General features: G+C 43.6%; 1 protein-coding gene across 2 annotated transcripts; it reads right to left on the reverse strand.

Moving 5' to 3' along the window:
- Positions 1-3075: 3075 nt before the first annotated feature.
- NFKBIZ (NFKB inhibitor zeta) lies at positions 3076-13297 on the reverse strand. Of its 2 annotated transcripts, none has more exons than XM_059687940.1 (12): positions 12849-13297; positions 10363-10502; positions 9820-9850; positions 9595-9698; positions 8691-9472; positions 7904-8009; positions 7369-7515; positions 7136-7199; positions 6687-6856; positions 5962-6072; positions 5663-5830; positions 3076-4416 (listed from the first exon to the last, which is right to left on the reverse strand). In XM_059687940.1, exons 1-12 carry the CDS (start codon positions 13135-13137, stop codon positions 4363-4365), a joined length of 2166 nt encoding a protein of 721 aa, XP_059543923.1. In that variant the 5' UTR covers positions 13138-13297; the 3' UTR covers positions 3076-4362. The 2 variants fall into 2 exon arrangements, with proteins under 2 accessions (XP_059543923.1, XP_059543924.1); XM_059687941.1 differs by lacking the exon at positions 12849-13297 and adding an exon at positions 11235-12538.
- Positions 13298-16857: the final 3560 nt, after the last annotated feature.

Consider the following 16857-nt stretch of genomic DNA (forward strand, 5'->3'; position numbering starts at 1 on the left):
AATAAGTCAGCAGAGAAAGACAAATACCATGGGATTTCACTTACATGTGGAGTCTAAAGAACAAAAAAACACACAAACAAAACAGAAACAGACTCACAGATACAGTGAACAGACTGATGGTTACCAGATGGGAGAGGGTGGGTGGCTGGGTAAAACAGGTGAATGGATTGAGAAGTACAGATTGGTAGTTACAAAATAGTATAAAGTACAGCATAGGAAATACAGTCAATAATATTGTAATAACTATGTGTGGTGCCAGTTGGATGCTGAAAGTACCAAGAGGGCCAAAGACTTTGTAAAGAATATGATTGTCGCCCTAACCAGTTTGGCTCAGTGGATAGAGCGTTTGCCTGCCGACTCAAGGGTCCTGGGTTTGATTCCGGCCAAGGGCATGTATCTTGGTTGTGAGCACATACCCAGTGGGGAGTGTGCAGGAGGCAGCTGATCGATGTTTCTCTCTCATCGATGTTTCTACCTTTCTATCCCTCTCCCTTTCTCTCTGTAGAAAATCAATAAAATATATTTAAAAAAAAGAATATGATTGTCTAACCAATGTGCTATACACCTGAAATTATACAATATAATATTAAATGTAAACTGTAATTGAAAAATTTTCTAAAATAAAGAAAATTTTTAAGAAAACACACACACACACACACACACACACACACACACACAAGCTAGAGACACTTTGCGAACAATCTCCACCCATATTCCTCCTGAACATGTGCCATCCATGCAATGTGTCCAGGTTTACACAGACTCCAAAGGTGGAGTGAGGGCGCTGAGAAAATAAAGCAGAACCAGAATTGGTGTATAGCTAATGGATAACAGTATTTGGGGATTAAATCCTAAGTTTCATGTGATAAAACATTTATACAATGAAGTATAAAATATGTTGAGAAAATATAAATTTAAAATGGAGCCATAAACTTAAATGCCATCTAAGAAGTATGTAATAAATGTCTACTCTATATCAGGCACTGTGCTAGGAACAGGGCCTCTGATGATAGGACCGTCCCACCCCTCCTCTCAAGGACAGATCCAGGGCACAGCAGAAGAAACAAAAAACCAGCAGTCTGGTCATAACTAATCAAAAACCTTGTGCCCAGGCCCGATCTCAATGGGAGAACTTGGCCAGTGGCTGAGCTGATTTTTCCCTGAGGTTATGTTCAATACAGAACTGATGTAATCAGAAAATGGAAGTCAGTGGAACTGACTTTAAGTTGACATTTATTAAATGTTATAGAAGTTTGAGGAAATTCTCCACTCCTGACTAAGTAAAAATAGACAGGATATTAAATGTTACTGATTTGATTAACAAATAAAGCCAGAAGATTTGGTCTCTGACACTTTAGGGAATTCCTTACTGACTGCCAAACTACAGTATTAGAGTTAGTCCTTTGCAAAGAGGGGCTGCCCGATTTTTTTTTTAAGAGTACAATTGTGCCCATTTTCATTAACACATCATCAATGTCACTGTTAAATTATGTGGCTGGGCTAAGTTCAGACCATGATGCTCATTAGTTTGTTAAGTATTTAATAATTCTGGCTGAAAACACCACTTCCCCCAGAACCAGTGACCCAACCAGGATTAGCATAAATCCAATCACTCATTTAACCAATATTTGCGAGTCACTACTATGTGCCAGGCTCTGTGCTAGGCACTGAGGTTGTAGCAATGAGCACAGGTAAGTCTTGGCTACTGTGGGTCTCCTTCTTTGAAATATGTTCCATCAAGTGCCACCGCCATACCTCTAAGGCAGATATCGCTCATTAGTCACAGTGCTGTCTCCTGCCAAGCCCTAGACTGCTTGAGGATCTTTCTCAACATGCTACTATGAGAATATTACCAAAGGCAGAGCACAAGATGAAACTTATTAGCCATCCAAATGCTAATCAAACTACACTGAATCACCTGTGGTTCCCCCCAAAATTCTACTGTCTTGGTTCATGTCATTTTCTGTTTCTGTCCTTCACCTCCCTCTCCTCCACCACAGTGAACATCCAAATCAACTCTCTGAACAGCTCAAAGGCTCTGCCTTGAAGTTCTCCCGTTCTCCCATTTGGACACAAATTCTCCCTCTTCTGAACCTGTTTCTTCCCCCTTTTATGGTATCTAATAAAGTGCATGTCGTGTCTCTCATGTATGCATCTTAAGGATAAAAAATATCTTTTCTATCTTTGAATTCCTCATATTATCTATCATATGGCTTTGTGCATGTACACACACACAAATACACACACACACACACATGAAATCACATGCTTGCTAAGCAGTGGTTCAATTAATTATTAGAGAACTTAGATTGATGAAGAGAACACATCAGCTCACTTGGGGAAAAGCTTATTGTGTATCTATGTTCAATGGGGATATATCATTTCTACTGTTCTGGCTATCAAGTTGCATTTACAAGGCAAATTACTCTTAAGTTTGTGTTTATGTAAAAGAAGAAAAGTTGTATTTGATGTAAAGAAATAGTACAGTAGGTTCTTAATCTGAGTCGTGCACTCCCAGTGGCTGTGACGCCTCCGATACTGCATACAGCATAGGTATGTTTTTCCAGGGAAAGGATTCACCAGATTCTCAAGAACTAAATTATACAGTAACTCACTGATGCTGATGGAGATGTTCATGTGTTTGTTCTCACATGTCAAACTGGAAAGACCCCATTTACTGCTATTTCCAGATTTACATCTCTCAGGATGATCCTGGTAATCTCCAAATTGTTTTTCCTATGTTCACTGTGCCCACAAAATAAAATATGAAAAAATGAAGCCATAAAGACTTGTTATCTTTTAGCACATAAATGTCCAAATGATCAACAATATCTATTAATCTTCCATATTTTCAGAATCTAATAAACTTCCATGAACTCAGCAGTTTCTTTGATGTTATGTATGTACCTTTAGGAAACACATTCTCCCCACTCCCCCAACAAAAAAAAAAATCCAAATTAAAATGTATTCGCTAAGTTAAAGGTATTCAGATTCATAATTAATAGCACTCTTTCAACCTAGGGAAATATAAACAATGGACTAGGGAAAGAAAATGCACATCCTTAAGACGAGTAGTATTATTGAATTAAAGTTTATTTAAAACCATGCAAGAGGTTCTCTATGAGTGTAAGTAGACTGGTTCATATCATAGCCATATTTACAGATACCAATAACTGTAACTTTTGTCCACAAGACATACTAAATCAAACAATGTGATTAATTCAAGGTTATCTTTTTTTAAAGAATTTAAGCCACAAAGATGATTAGTCAGTTACTTGTGAAACTTCTCATTTTTAAAAAAAGTACTTTACTAAATCAAATGTATACAATGAATTAGTGAGCAATCAAATCCAAATACATTCCTCAGAGTATGCCAGAGGTAAGCAAAACAACATTAATAGAACCAAGATCACTAAAAAGTAAAGGATTTTTCAATAAATGGTAACATAAAACATCATGGCACATTATCATTGGACATGGAAACCCAATAAGACACGTTTCAATATTGACTTTTTGTTGATCCTATAAAGCTAAAACAAAATTCCCAACAGAGCAAGAAAATGATAAATTCTAGAAAGTGAGACATAAAACAGTGTTCTCTTTAAGAACATGCAATTCCCTACAAATAATGTCTTATTTCAATGCATGAGGAAAAGCATATTTAAAATTCAAACAGAGCTCTGCCAGCCGCTAGGGGAACAACTCTCCATCTGCTTCATCAACAGAGACAGACAGTGGTTGGGTGATCACACAACTCCTTTGAATGTGTATAATTTTTAAAAATAGTGACAACTCACTTATTCTTTTCTACTTTATTGATTTACACAGTTCAAATATGGCCATGTTCATGACCAAATATGTACAAACATTTAAAAAAATGAAAATAACAATTATATACAGTTTGAAAAATCAAATTGTAACTATGATACCTTTCATCTAGTCCAATGACTAGAGACTTTCCAACACCAATAACTATCAGATATTCCATCAGGCCAAATGAAAGTTTACAATTTACCTGCTTTTAAACTGGCAAGAGCTACATGAGCAATGCCATATGCAACAAATCAAAGTCATTTCCTAACCAAAAGCTACTATTAATTGAAATCAATTTTACCATTCATATTAAATTCAGATGTCTAAATCCCAGATACCTGGGTATGAAATATTTAAATCTGCCAAAAGGAATTAAATATTTTTCTTCTTTTCTTTTAATATAACCCACTATATAATAGTGAACTAAATATATTTGTTTCATAGAAACAACTTACATTTGCCAATACAGGGCAAATGGTCTATATACAGATACATTAGGACTGCCTAACTGACAGTGAGTGTTGCCGACCAGGCTCCAAGTCAATAAAGCTAATACGGTGGAGCTCTCTGCTGAATGGACTTTCCCTTCAGGATACGTCGGATCTGGAATGGAAATGAACAGGATTTGTAAGTTTTCTTTTTTATGGTCAGCTTCAACAAGAACCCAGAACCCACCTCATACACACATAAATCCTTAATATACTTCAAGTCAAAACAGCTGTTCTGATACTCAGGAATAAAGTATCTGCACATAACTTCACGGATCACAGGAAAGCCTCTAGGCTCATTCAGAGCCTAATGATTTAAACACCAGATTGACAAATTTTCTTAACTGTCTCTCAGTCCACAGCAGATGGAAAGCCACAATTCAGAAGAAAAAGATTAGGGTGGGGAATGCAATTGACAACTGCTGGAAGAAGATACAATGACCACAGTCTGAATGACTACAGTCTGACAACAGAAGAAAAGGAAAAGACCCTCCCCCAAAACTCACACACACCAAAAAATACAAAAGCAGAAAGGAGAGTAACCTGAGAACATTAAAAGTCAAATGCTGAGAACATCGCTGTATGACTACACACCATAAACCTGAAGTAGAAGCAAACACTGGGGTTAGGACACTGCCATTTAATATTTCATGATGGTTCCTATCCGTGGAACTTCTGTGAGTCTCATTTTCTTAGCTGAATTCTTATACTGTAAAGTTTTCATAGCTATTAAGTGTATACATGAAAACTTTACAAATTAAAGAGCTCCATCTTAAGTTATGAAGAGCTCTACAAATATGGGTTCCTATAACATTATGGTCATATGAGGGATGTGAGTCAAAGAAACAACTAAATTGCACTCCATATATTTTATGATTATGAAAATATGTAATGACCTACCTATAGCCACAATCACCCTCATTTCCCCCAGGGAAAATTTCCATCAAAAATATCTCAAGGTCTTAAAAGATTCAGTTTTTGTTATCAAGAAAAGTTCAGTCATGTGAAACTATTCAGTCTCTGAATATAATATATAAGCATATGATGAGTAAAGCATAATTTTGTTTAGAGTATAAAATAGTTCTAGGTTCTAAATTGCATTTTAAAAAAACAAAACCTTCCTATTTCTTATTTAAAATCAGTTACTAGAAATAATTGTAACAGCTGATGCTTATTGAGCACTGACTACGTGCCTGGGACTCTCCTGGACACTCCTACAGATACTGACTCATGTAACACCGACAGACACACACACTGATAGAACCTGCCTGAAGAGCACCTCCACCCTGAACAATCTCACCTCCCTTTATGTTTCAGACCAAGTGTCTGAAAGCTTTGCCTGTCCCTCCTGTCACCCTCACCTGTTCTCCCACAGGGCCATCAGGAACCAAATGCACTGGCTGCTCGTTCTCCAAGTTCCGAGTACTTGGGTCTGCTCCCTTCCTCATCAACAGGCGGACTGCGTCCAACTGCGTCACCCGATACTGCAGGCTGGCAGCGACGTGGAGGGCAGTGTTTCCATTGTAAGCCTGAGACAAAGAGACAAACATGATGCCCATCAGGAAGGGGGACTTTCACGAGAACAGCTCCAAAGCTTGAAAAAGATGTAAAAAAAAGTCACTCCAACTCTTGTGAAGTTATTGAAGCTTTCGAAAGGTACCTTTGCATTCACGAAAGACAGGCAACTGGGCAGCTCCAGAAAGAGGCGAATGAGTTCCAGATTTGCTTCCTCGGCTGCCAAATGCAGGGCTGTGCGGCCACTTTTACGATCCTTGTTAAAGGCAAGAGGGGAAAGACGTGACCATCCAGACAGCATGCCCAATCATGCTTTTCACCCAGCCTCCCAAATTCTGACTCAAGCCTTCCTTAACCCCAAACGAGATGAAATCTCTCATTCCTGTTAAATTCCTATTAATTTGCCTAGGTGCCTCTTATCACAGTCTACCTTTACATACAGGGGGGCATAAAATGTAGAAACATAGACGATACTGTTTTACAATGTACTGTAATATAATACAATAAATGATTTATTATGCACTCGCCTATGTTTCCGACTTGGCAGCCACCCCGTAGACTTATAATTAGTTACATTCCTCACCTCTTCAATTAGAAGGTCCCTAAGGACTGAGTAGCTGACATTCAGGCCTTCCCCTCGCCCCGAACCCCTAACTCAGTGCATTGTACATAAGAGATACTCAGCAAATAAACCTCAATTTTGCAGAGAAAAACTATTTTCCAGTCTAAAAAAACAGAAGATTAAGTCTAGATCCCACAATGATGAAGCAACCTTACAAAATACACGAAGTTTTAATCTCTATTTGGGAACAGGTTTTTGTTGTAACCACTTCCTCCCCGTCCCATATCCAAACTCTTCTGCGAATTTACCTTAGCCTCCACTGCTGCCCCCATTTGAATCAGACACTTAATGGTGTCAACCAGACTCTTATTCTTCAGTAAAAGCTCCTGAACTTCAGGTGAATGTGGCTGTTCATTTCTCTGGAGTTCATGCACCACAGCATTATGGGCCACGACCGCACAGTGCAGAGGAGTCAGGCCTAGAAAAAGGATAATAAAGCAGTGGTCAAGCATGACATCAAGCCTTTCGGTTGTTCTATAATTACAAACCTTGAGGAGGGCCTACGAATGGGCTCCACAAGAACTAGTAAGGCCATCTGAATAATTCCTCCACTGGTTCTTAGTGCTAATTTCATCTATAGAATATTTTAGCATTAATTACCTCCCTTCCTTCTTGGTATGAAACCTAATATAACTTTAGAACAAATGGGCCCCTCTCTATAAATGGTTTTTTACCCAATAAAGTGTCATTTGCTTACCATCATAGTTAGTTGCCTCAAGATCCACAAACTGATTGCTCATCACCGCACCCTTCTGAATTGCCTGAAAATTTTAAAAACGTATATCTGTTAGCAAGAGACAAGCTATACAGGTATTCTAAGTATTGAATAAGTGAACTCAAAATGGATTATTGCAACCCACATCCAACATCTAATACTCAAGCCCTCCCTTTGGTCCTGTGCTAATGAAAGCCTAGCAAACTGCCTCTTACCTGAAGCACCTGGGAGTGGCCCTTCTCAGCACAGACGTGCAGAGGGGTTCTCCCCCAGCAGTCGGTGGTGTTCACCTGAGCTCCAAGGTTCACCAGATCCTGCACAATAAGATGCTGATTGGCAGCCACCGCCACCTGAAAGGCACTCTGTGGACATTCAGAAGAAAAAAAATGTTTTTAAAACATGTAACACTATCATGACAAGGAATATGAACCTAAACTAAGTCTGAGGGAAAAACCCACATAGGAAAAATAAATCCTATTAATAACTAATAAGATACTGTAATACAAGAAAACTAAAGTAAACTTAGGGTGGGGCTTTATTATACCCCATTAGTCTTTGGTGAAATAACTATGAAGTTAATGTTAATAACTTCAAGGTTGATGGTGGCAAAGAGTCAACATCTCAAAGTTAATATTAACTAAGCTCTTTGGGTCTTGAGCTCTGAAACTACCTGCGGATGAATATGAGACTGGCTGTCATTCTCTTCACAGCAACCACATGTTTGGCACTTGGCTCTGTCAAGGTCCTCACCTGTCCATTGTGCTCTTTTATATCCAGCATGTGAAGTGCATTCATCTTTCTTGCAAGGACATAGGAAAGTGCCCTTCGCCCCTGGGCAACAGCAATATGGAGGAACCTGGGAGACAAGGAAAGGAAAAGAAGTGAATGACTTCTGATTTCACTAAGTTCACTTAAAAAAAAACTATTCCTTTAGTCTCTTTCTTATTATGTTGGTACACTCAAAGCATTACAGAGCATAAACTGTCCTGTCGGCTGAGTTGCAACAGGATGAGTCAGACTATGAGTAGTAAGAAAAAGAATGCCAACCACCATACAGACCACTTTAAACCTATTATTTTTAATATTTATAAAAACCCTATTAAGGAGGTATTATCATTTTACATGTCAAGAAACTGAGGCACAGAGAACTTACATAGCCTGCCCAAGGCCAAAGGTATCAGGACAGATACGAATTCAATCTACAAATCAACTCACAGTTGACCATGACCAACTAATCATAATCTGATTTTCTCTCTATAAATACAGTCTATGCTAGTCTTTCAAAGCCAATTATTCAAAGAAAACACATACATTTTTATTAACTTAGAAAAGGTAATTTGTTCAGCCAGGGGGAAAAAAAGGAAAACTCTTTCTTGAAATATTATCATTGAACAGCAGTTTCTACCTACAGTCTTCATCCTGATTAGCCAACCATTTGGTAAGGTCTAACTTGGTATGCCCTAGAGATATCCTCTGCCCACTATGTGCAGCAAATATGGTTTACCAAAATAGGTACATGAGATAAAGGGATACTCACGTGTCACCATCTGCATCCTTTGAAAGAAACTGATCTTGGGAGATATTTGCCAGTTTGCTTTCTTCCTGCTCTACTTGCCACTGAAAAAATGACTTCCCTAACTGCGTGGTGTTCATTGAATTTCCGATGATGTTCTGGAACGGCAGTGAGGTGCTTAAAGGCACAGAGCCTGCATCGTGCCCCGCCATGGCCTCACAGGCACTGTGTGGCACCATGCTGAAGTTTTGCAGGTGGGTGTCATTTTGTTGCTGAACACTGGGGGAAGTCTGAACGGGAACAGCAACATTCTCACATTCCCCATGACTAGTTAAAAGGGATGCAAAACTTTGGTTTGGGCAGAACTGTAGTTCTTGGTTACTGAAGAAGTTTGGCTCATAGTTGGGAGACTGGGAAGTTCTGGAATAAGGACTGTATTCCAGAGTTGGGTTCTGGGTATAGTGCTGTGGCTGCTGCGGCTGCATGTTCTGGTTCTGAGGAGAATACTGGCACATGGAAGCCTGATCCATCATGTGTGGGGAGCTGCTGACTTGCAAAGGCTGGTACTTCTGAGGTGGACTGAAGATCTGCCCGCCATGGAAGTCCTGGCACTGCTCTCGGGGAGAGCCCTGAGCGGCCACCGCAGGGCTCACCCAGCTCACTTGGACAGTATTCAGCGAAACCGGGCTGTATTCATTCTTGATGTTGATAATGTTCTGAAGCAGATCAGCACTGCTGTCTTGTTTGGGTTCGTTGTGGTGAGCATCTTCCATGCTCTCTGCAGGTGTTGGTGTTTGAGGTGGTGTCTGGAAAGAAAGAAAAAGTAAATTGCACACTCCCTTCCAAAATTATTCCAGGAATAATTTTGCTCTATAGAATATAATTTAATTTCTGAAAGGTATTCAGAGGAAAATAGTGAGACGCTTACCAAAAACTGGGTATGCAGCAAAGCTGGCCTTTTACAAGCTGGTCCATCAGACAACGAATCGGGTCCTTTCCTTTTCCCACTATATGACACAGTGTTTGTCAACTCTATACCCAAAAAAGGAATGTGAAATCTGTGATCATTTTATTTTGAAAATTTTACCCATAAACACACCACATTATTTTATTCTAAAGGCCCCATAATATCTTGAATAGAAGTAATTCTTACCTGTAAATTGCTCTCTGTTCACACCTTGTGTCTATAAGGAAAAAACAAGTTTCCAATTTAGTATAATATTAAATGGCTTTCTGCTTAATAGACATCAATAAACATACTTATCTCTCCCACTCTTTACAGCTCACCATAAACCTTTGATGCAGCTGCACTATCAATATTTATTTTCTATCTTAATTTTCATTCTATCTTTCAACTTTCCCCCATTTGCCTGTTCACCTTAGTTCAACTATGTCAAGATAAAATTAATAAGACCATTTGAGTTTTCCCTTTCTAATCAAGATGTTCCATTTCAGTTGAACCCCATTTACTTCTTTGCCTCCAATTTCATTCATTAAATTTCTCTTGTCCACCTACCAAGTGCCTAGCACTGGGCTAAGCAATAGGAATACGGCAGACAGCAAGACACATATGCCCCCTGTCCTACGGACGTGGTGGTCTACAAAAGACTTACGGGACTTAGGTCAGCAAAAACTAATAACCCCAACAGACTAATCTTCCTGACCTCTGACCCAAAACAAAAAAAATAGGTGCCACCTTAAAATCATCTGTGGCTTGGCCAGAAGCCTTCTGTTTATGACTTCGGATGTGCAGCAAAAGCTCCTTCACCGAGTTCTTCACACGAACACCTTGAAAGGGTCCTCTCTGCTGCCTTCCAACCCCCATATGGGGCTCAGCTGTTCAAAAGAAAAAAAAAAAACATATCCCAATTAAGTCTCTGCACAGACACAAATCTTAGTAACCTCAAAAGCATAGCTGTCTGACATATAAAGTCCCCAATCACCAGAAGGCAAAGCCTTGCCAACTTGCTCTGGTCAACGGCCTACATGTCACTCCCCAGTCCCACTTTTGATGCTGCCCGAATGCTTTGCCCCGATCAGGCTCCCTAAAGAGTGAAACCTCATACAACTGTGGTTTCAGGGATCTTCAGAGCCAACAGACAACCCAAATTAAACCTCTCTGTCTCTCGCCCCTTTCAACCCATGAGACAGTATCACAGATTTGCCACGCTAACTCTCATAGATCGATCATTATTCTTCACTTTTGAAAAACCTTGGGGGATCAAAGGATAAATGATGAATTTTTAGCTTTGCAAACCAAAGGCTTGGTGCCCACATAAAAATGTAAGTCTTTTAATCCCCTAACCTAAGAAAGCACAAAACAAACTTCCTCCAAAGATCTCAATGTACCAAAGCCTAACAATGAACAATGTCTTAGATGTGTTTCTTATTATTTCGCTCAGTTCAGTCAACTATGCCAAGAAATCTGCTTGAATTCACTCAGATTAAACACATTTCCACACACACATGCAGGATTTCCCCTCACTGACTTTTTGGAACTGCTCACAGAGGCCTTCTAAGTAAAAAGGAAATCTGTAATCTCATTTCATATTAAACTTTAAAACACACTTTAAAATGTAGTCTGTGAGTACAGCATTCCAGTTCTGACCACTGTTATGTCATAACCTCTTGGGATGAGTTGAACACAAAGTAAACATACAAAATGTCAGGAAATGAATAATCCAGCCGCCTCATTGACAGTGGAAAAAAGTAAGAAGATGGGACAAGAAACAATGCATAATTTGAATATATGTATATATCATAAATATAGGAAAGAAACAATTTAATGATGGGGCAAATTAAATGACTAGTTAGTTTTACATTTAAGTTTAGGAATATCTTGCCAGAATCTAACACAACATTTCTCTGGAATGACAGGAGTTAATAACTCAACGTCACAAGGAGAAAAATGCAGTTTGAGAAATCCCCTATGGTTATGCCGTAAACCAGGGAAGTAGCAAAATAGTTTCAACCAAATGAAAGCCAAATGTGGGAGAAAAGGTTCTACATACACACACACACACACACACACACACACACACACACTTTTTACATACAACCAAGTGGATTAAAGTACTTCTTTAAATGAAAACGGAAATTCACTTTTTAAAAGAAGACAACCGAAACAGCAGCGGCTGGCAGTGAGGAACACCTAAAAGAGAACATTCTTTAAACCATGCTGATTAGATTCTCCAACATTTGAGATTGTCTAGAGGTTCTTTAGTCTACCCACTGTGGCATCCTGTTTTCCCCCAAATTATGCAGCTCCGTTCATTAAGAAAAGAAAGCTACCAGCCCTGGCCAGGCAGCTCACTTGGTTAGAGCGTCTGTCCTCCCAAATACACCAAGGCTACGGTTTGATAGCTGGCCAGGGAACGAACATATACGAATCAACCAATGATGCATAAATAAGTGGAACAACAAATCGATGTTTCTTTTTCTTTCCCTCTTCCCCCCCCCCCCCCGAAATTTAGAAAATGAAAGAAACTAACCAAATCACAACCAAAGAAAGAAAACATTGTTTCTTTGCTAGATGTGGCTTAACCGTTCTAAAGCACACAGAACAAAACCAGAAGCACAGAAAACTAACTGGCCAACCGCACAAACTAAACATACATTGAGTTGGTTTTCAGTCCAGCTTCACCTTATTACATCTTGTTAATATCGGTTTCCTTTCTTGAACATAAAGTCCTTTTACTTAAAATTTCCATAAATACTTAGGAAGAACCAAGTCAGGACTTCAAACCCTTTCACTAACAAAAGTCACAAGAAAAAAAAAACTACATTATATCCAAAACCTCGCCATAATATGTGAATTCTAGCTTAATAAAGTTGCTTTTAAAAAAAAGAGAGAGAGAAAATCTACTGTGGTTCGGGTCCGTACCCCCTCACCCCAGCCCGCGCCCCAGAAGTCAGAGTTTTGTTCCCAGAAGCGTTTTAAGCTACGAAGCCAGCTGTCGGGAGCCTGGACTTCACAGACCGCCAAAGGGCTTCGAGTTGTCAAACGCCCAGCACTGGGTGAGGCATCCAGCAGTCGCCTAATAAGTGACGGCTGGTGGGATTATGTGCTGCCGCGAAGCAAGGCGCAGAGGCGCCTCGGGCGGCCGGATCCTCCCCTCCCGGCGGCGGGCGGGCCGCGGGGGCCGGGGGTGCAGGGGCCGCCCCAGCCCGGACGGCGGGTACCTTGCAGCCGCTCGGCGCGGGCGCTGCCTCTCGGCCGGGACTCGACGGCCCCGCAGGAGGACACGGCGGAGGCGGAGGACAGGTCTGAGGAGTCGGAGCCCGGCGAGCCGGGAGCCGAGGGCCCCGATGCCGAGCAGCCGGCGTCGCAGGCGCCCGGGGCGGCGGCGGGCGGCGACGCGCTGTAGAAGTAGGCGAGGTTCAGCGGGCTGGTCATGAGGCCGCAGTCGCCGGCCGCGTCCAGCAGCCCCTCTCCGCCGCGGCTGTCGTCCAGCAGCTTGTCCACGATCATGCTCCCGGGCGCGGCGCTCGGGGACCTGCACACTTGCGCCGCCGGCTCGCTGCGCGGCTGCCTCCGGCTGCGGCTGTGGCTGCGGCTGCAGCTGCGGCTGGGACGGGGACGGGCTCAGGACTGGTCGGCGGGAGGACAGGCGGGCGGGCACGGGCGCAGCCCCGGGGACCCACCTTTATAACCGGCCCGCGGGACCGGGGCGGGGCGGAGGGGCTGCCGCCCGCCGGCCTCCGCGCGCCCTGCCCGGCCATTGGCGGCGTCGGGGCCTCCTCCCGGCCCCTCCTCCGGATGCGCTCCGTTTCCAGTAAAATGTACAGGATGAGGCAATGTGCCCTCCGCCCTCGCCCCGCCCGCCCGCCCCGCCCTAGACCGACCGGTTGCTTTCTGGCCCTTCACCTGGAAACCCCAATCGAGAGCGGCCTTCCGCCTCCTGGACCCCGATCCCCCGCCCCAAGCGCCCGCGAGAGGGCGTGCGGCTGGGCCTCGGGTGGCAGGGGGAGGCGGGGAGGCGGGGAGGCGGGAGGCGGGAGGCGGTCGGGAACCGGTCGGCCAGGTTCCCGGGTGTTGCGAGCCCGGGCCGGTGCGCCCCGCGCGCCTCCGCCTGAGCTCCTGGCCAGCCCCATGGAAGGCATCTCTGGAAGGTTCTTACAGACGCATCTCCTTCGGCGCCTCAAAGCAGCTTCCGTCCTCTTACCGTAATTCAATAAACGTTTGCCAATATTCCTTTTCACGGGGTCCCAAACTGAACATAATTTGAAGCCGGTTTTCGGTTTTAAAATTATAACCTGGCCCTGGCCAGAGCGAGGGCCCTGAGGACTGAAGGGATCCCGGGTTCAAATCCGGTCCAGGGCACGGAAAAATAAAACAAAATAAGTTATAATCTGGGCAACAGCTAAACTTTTTGGTGGTGGTGGGGCGGGGTGGGGGAGTGTGTGTGTGTATATAGTCCGGAAATTTTAAAAAAGCAGTGCCCTACAGTCTTGTATCCTGGAACAGTCATCTTGGCAAAAGGTAAGTGTATTGATATATGTAATTTATTCTGCATAACTTTACACTGTGTCTGATAAACACGGTAATTTTGCTCCTGCCTGTCTTAAAGACTTTTTAAATGGATTTACACAAATTGTTGAAGTCAATATTTTGAAGTCATATTACTTGTTGAGCCCATGTCTAGGAGTTGGCAAGAGAAAATGATGAATGATTATTATGTCTGTCCTTTCAAGTACATTATAAACTTGTGGGAACGATAAGGTAAGCACACTCATGCTGTATTAAAAGAAACCGACTGTGATTAAATATCATGAGGGATACACAATTCAGTGAGTGTCCAGAAGAGAGAAACAAGCCTGGTGGAGGAAAAGAGGTCACGAGGAAAACCTGTGTGAAGGAGGTGGCAGTTGAGATAGGCACTGGAGGATGTGTGGGACTTCAACCCACAGCATGTACAGCAGGAGCAAAGAACTAAGATGAGGAGTCGGGAGATGATGACATTAAATGTAAAAGGTAACTTGGTGCCTTTGGGTGGAGCACTCCAGTGGCAGGCTGAGCATCTCCACTGGGTCTTTATTTAAATAGTAAACACTGAGTGAACATGAAAGACTTTGTGGCAGACAAAACTAATCTGGAAGCAGCTTAGAGAGGGTGACACTGAGATACCCAGAGGCCCTGGGGGGCCGCTGCAATAGCCCAGGAGGGAACTGACCAGACCCTGGGGCAGAGGCAGTGGGAGAGGGGAAAGTAAATGGAACGAAAGCAGGGCTGGGTAGCATTGCTAGGACAGAATCCAGAGGTCTGGCTCAGTTGGAGGTGAGAAGCCATGAAAGGTCCCGTCAGGCTCTGGTTTGGGGCTGGATGACAGATGAACAAGGATGCCAGCTTCAAATTGCAGGGAAATTAGCAAAAGCAGAATGTTAGGGTTCCAGGAGGAAAGAAGGGACAGAGGGAGGGAGACAGTGAACTTGAGTTGGTACTAGGAATTAATTGTGGTATAAGACCCTGGTGGGGGTTCCAAAGTAAATATTTCTTCCTTTCTCACAAGTGTTGTATTATTCCCAAAACTTCTTGCCAATTTTTGGATTTAGGTAACTTTAAAAGAATCTTATATAATAAAGAGGAAATATGCAAATTGACCATCACACCCTCACAAGATGGCTGCCTACAACCATGCCATCAGGGGGGTTAGTGAGGGATGACCAAACAACTGAACAAGCAGGCTGTGTGGGGCGACCAGGCTGGCGGAGGGGCTGTGAGGAGCAACCAGACTGGGGGGAGGGGGGAGTTTGGGGTGACAAGGCTGGCAGGGGGGCAGTTGGGGGCGATTAGGCTGGCAGGGGGGGCAGTTGGCAGTAGCAGTGAGGGGTGACTAGGCCGGTGGCGGGGGGGGGGGGCAGTTGGGGGCGACCAGGCCTGCAGGGGGGAAGTAAGAGATGACCAGGCTGGCGGGGCGGGGGCAGTTAGGGGCAACAGGCCAGCAGGTTGCCCCTAACTGCCCCCCCCTGCTGGCCTGGTCACCCCCAACTGTCCCCCCCACAGGCCTAGTCGCCCCTCACTGCCCCCTCTGCCAGCCTAATTGCCCCCAACAGCCTCCCCTACTGGCCTGGTCACCCCCAACTGCACTGCCCCCTGCTGGCCTCCCGTGCACAAATTTCATGCACCGGGCCTCTAGTAAATAAATAAAAAGGAAACAACTCTATTGATGTATTTGCAGAAAGTAAAAAGTTCCTGTAATTGCAATTCCTCAAAATCACTTAAAAGATGTTCCAAAGAATATGTTGGGTCTTTGCAATACAACCTATTTGGATTTTATTACCTCCCCTGTTTAGAGCAAGAACAGAGCGGCCTTTTTAGACACTTTTGACAATCCAATATGCAGTCACTGTCAGCTATGTCAAGTACTATGTCAAGACAGGTAATGGGGTGTAATGGGAATGCCCCAAACCACAAGTCTGGACACTTGGATAAGGACGCCATCTGGACATCCATGTGAGTGGGACCTCTGTCCCTGTGGGCTATAAGAACTCAGAGCTCCTACCACCCAAAGCTGGAGCTTGGCTCTGCCATGGGTCACACTCGGAGCCCTACCCGACTTTCACTCCACCAGACTGTGCTGCCACTAGCCACCTGGCTTGAGACAACACTCACCTCTCCACCTGCGGCCACCGCCAGAGACAGGGACTTAACAGCCCAACTCTTGCTCTGGAAGTTTCTATTGTGTAAGCTCCCCCTCTCTGTGTATAACCTGCCTATGACTCTATTGACTTACTGGGGAGGTCTCCCCTAATAAACCTGGCAACATCCATTCATTATTTTTATCTATACTAATAATAGCCTAGGTGGTCATCATGCATCACGCCCTTACATTGTCACAAGATGACTGTCACAAGATGGCCATCATAAGATGTCCGCATGCACAGTGGAGGCAGGGCCCAGCGGAGGAGGCAGGTTATGGCAGGGGAGGGCAGTTGTGGGCGACCAGGCCAGCAGGGGAGGGCAGTTGGGGGTGATCAGGTTGGCATGGGAGGGCAGTTGGGGGTGATCAGGCCAGCAGGGGAGCGGTTAGGAGCCAGCAGTCTTGGATTGTGAAAGGGATGTCCCCCGAGGAGTCCCAGATTAGAGAAGGTGCAGGTCAGGCTGAGGGATACCACTCCCCCATGCACAAATTTTGTGCACTGGGCCTCTAGTATATAATAAAAGCCTTAATGGTCATTCAAATAAATTCAT

Source organism: Myotis daubentonii, chromosome 3 (assembly GCF_963259705.1).
Source record: "Myotis daubentonii chromosome 3, mMyoDau2.1, whole genome shotgun sequence".
Lineage (NCBI taxonomy): Eukaryota > Metazoa > Chordata > Mammalia > Chiroptera > Vespertilionidae > Myotis > Myotis daubentonii.

Excerpts from the sequence above, each read along its gene's own strand:
- NFKBIZ (XM_059687940.1), bottom strand. The coding sequence starts at position 13,137 with ATGATCGTGGACAAGCTGCTGGACGACAGCCGCGGCGGAGAGGGGCTG. Across the intron at positions 10,503-12,848 it reads CCGCGCCGAGCGGCTGCAAG|CTGAGCCCCATATGGGGGTT; the intron begins GTACCCGCCGTC and ends TCTTTTGAACAG. Across the intron at positions 8,010-8,690 it reads AAGGATGCAGATGGTGACAC|GTTCCTCCATATTGCTGTTG; the intron begins GTGAGTATCCCT and ends CTTGTCTCCCAG.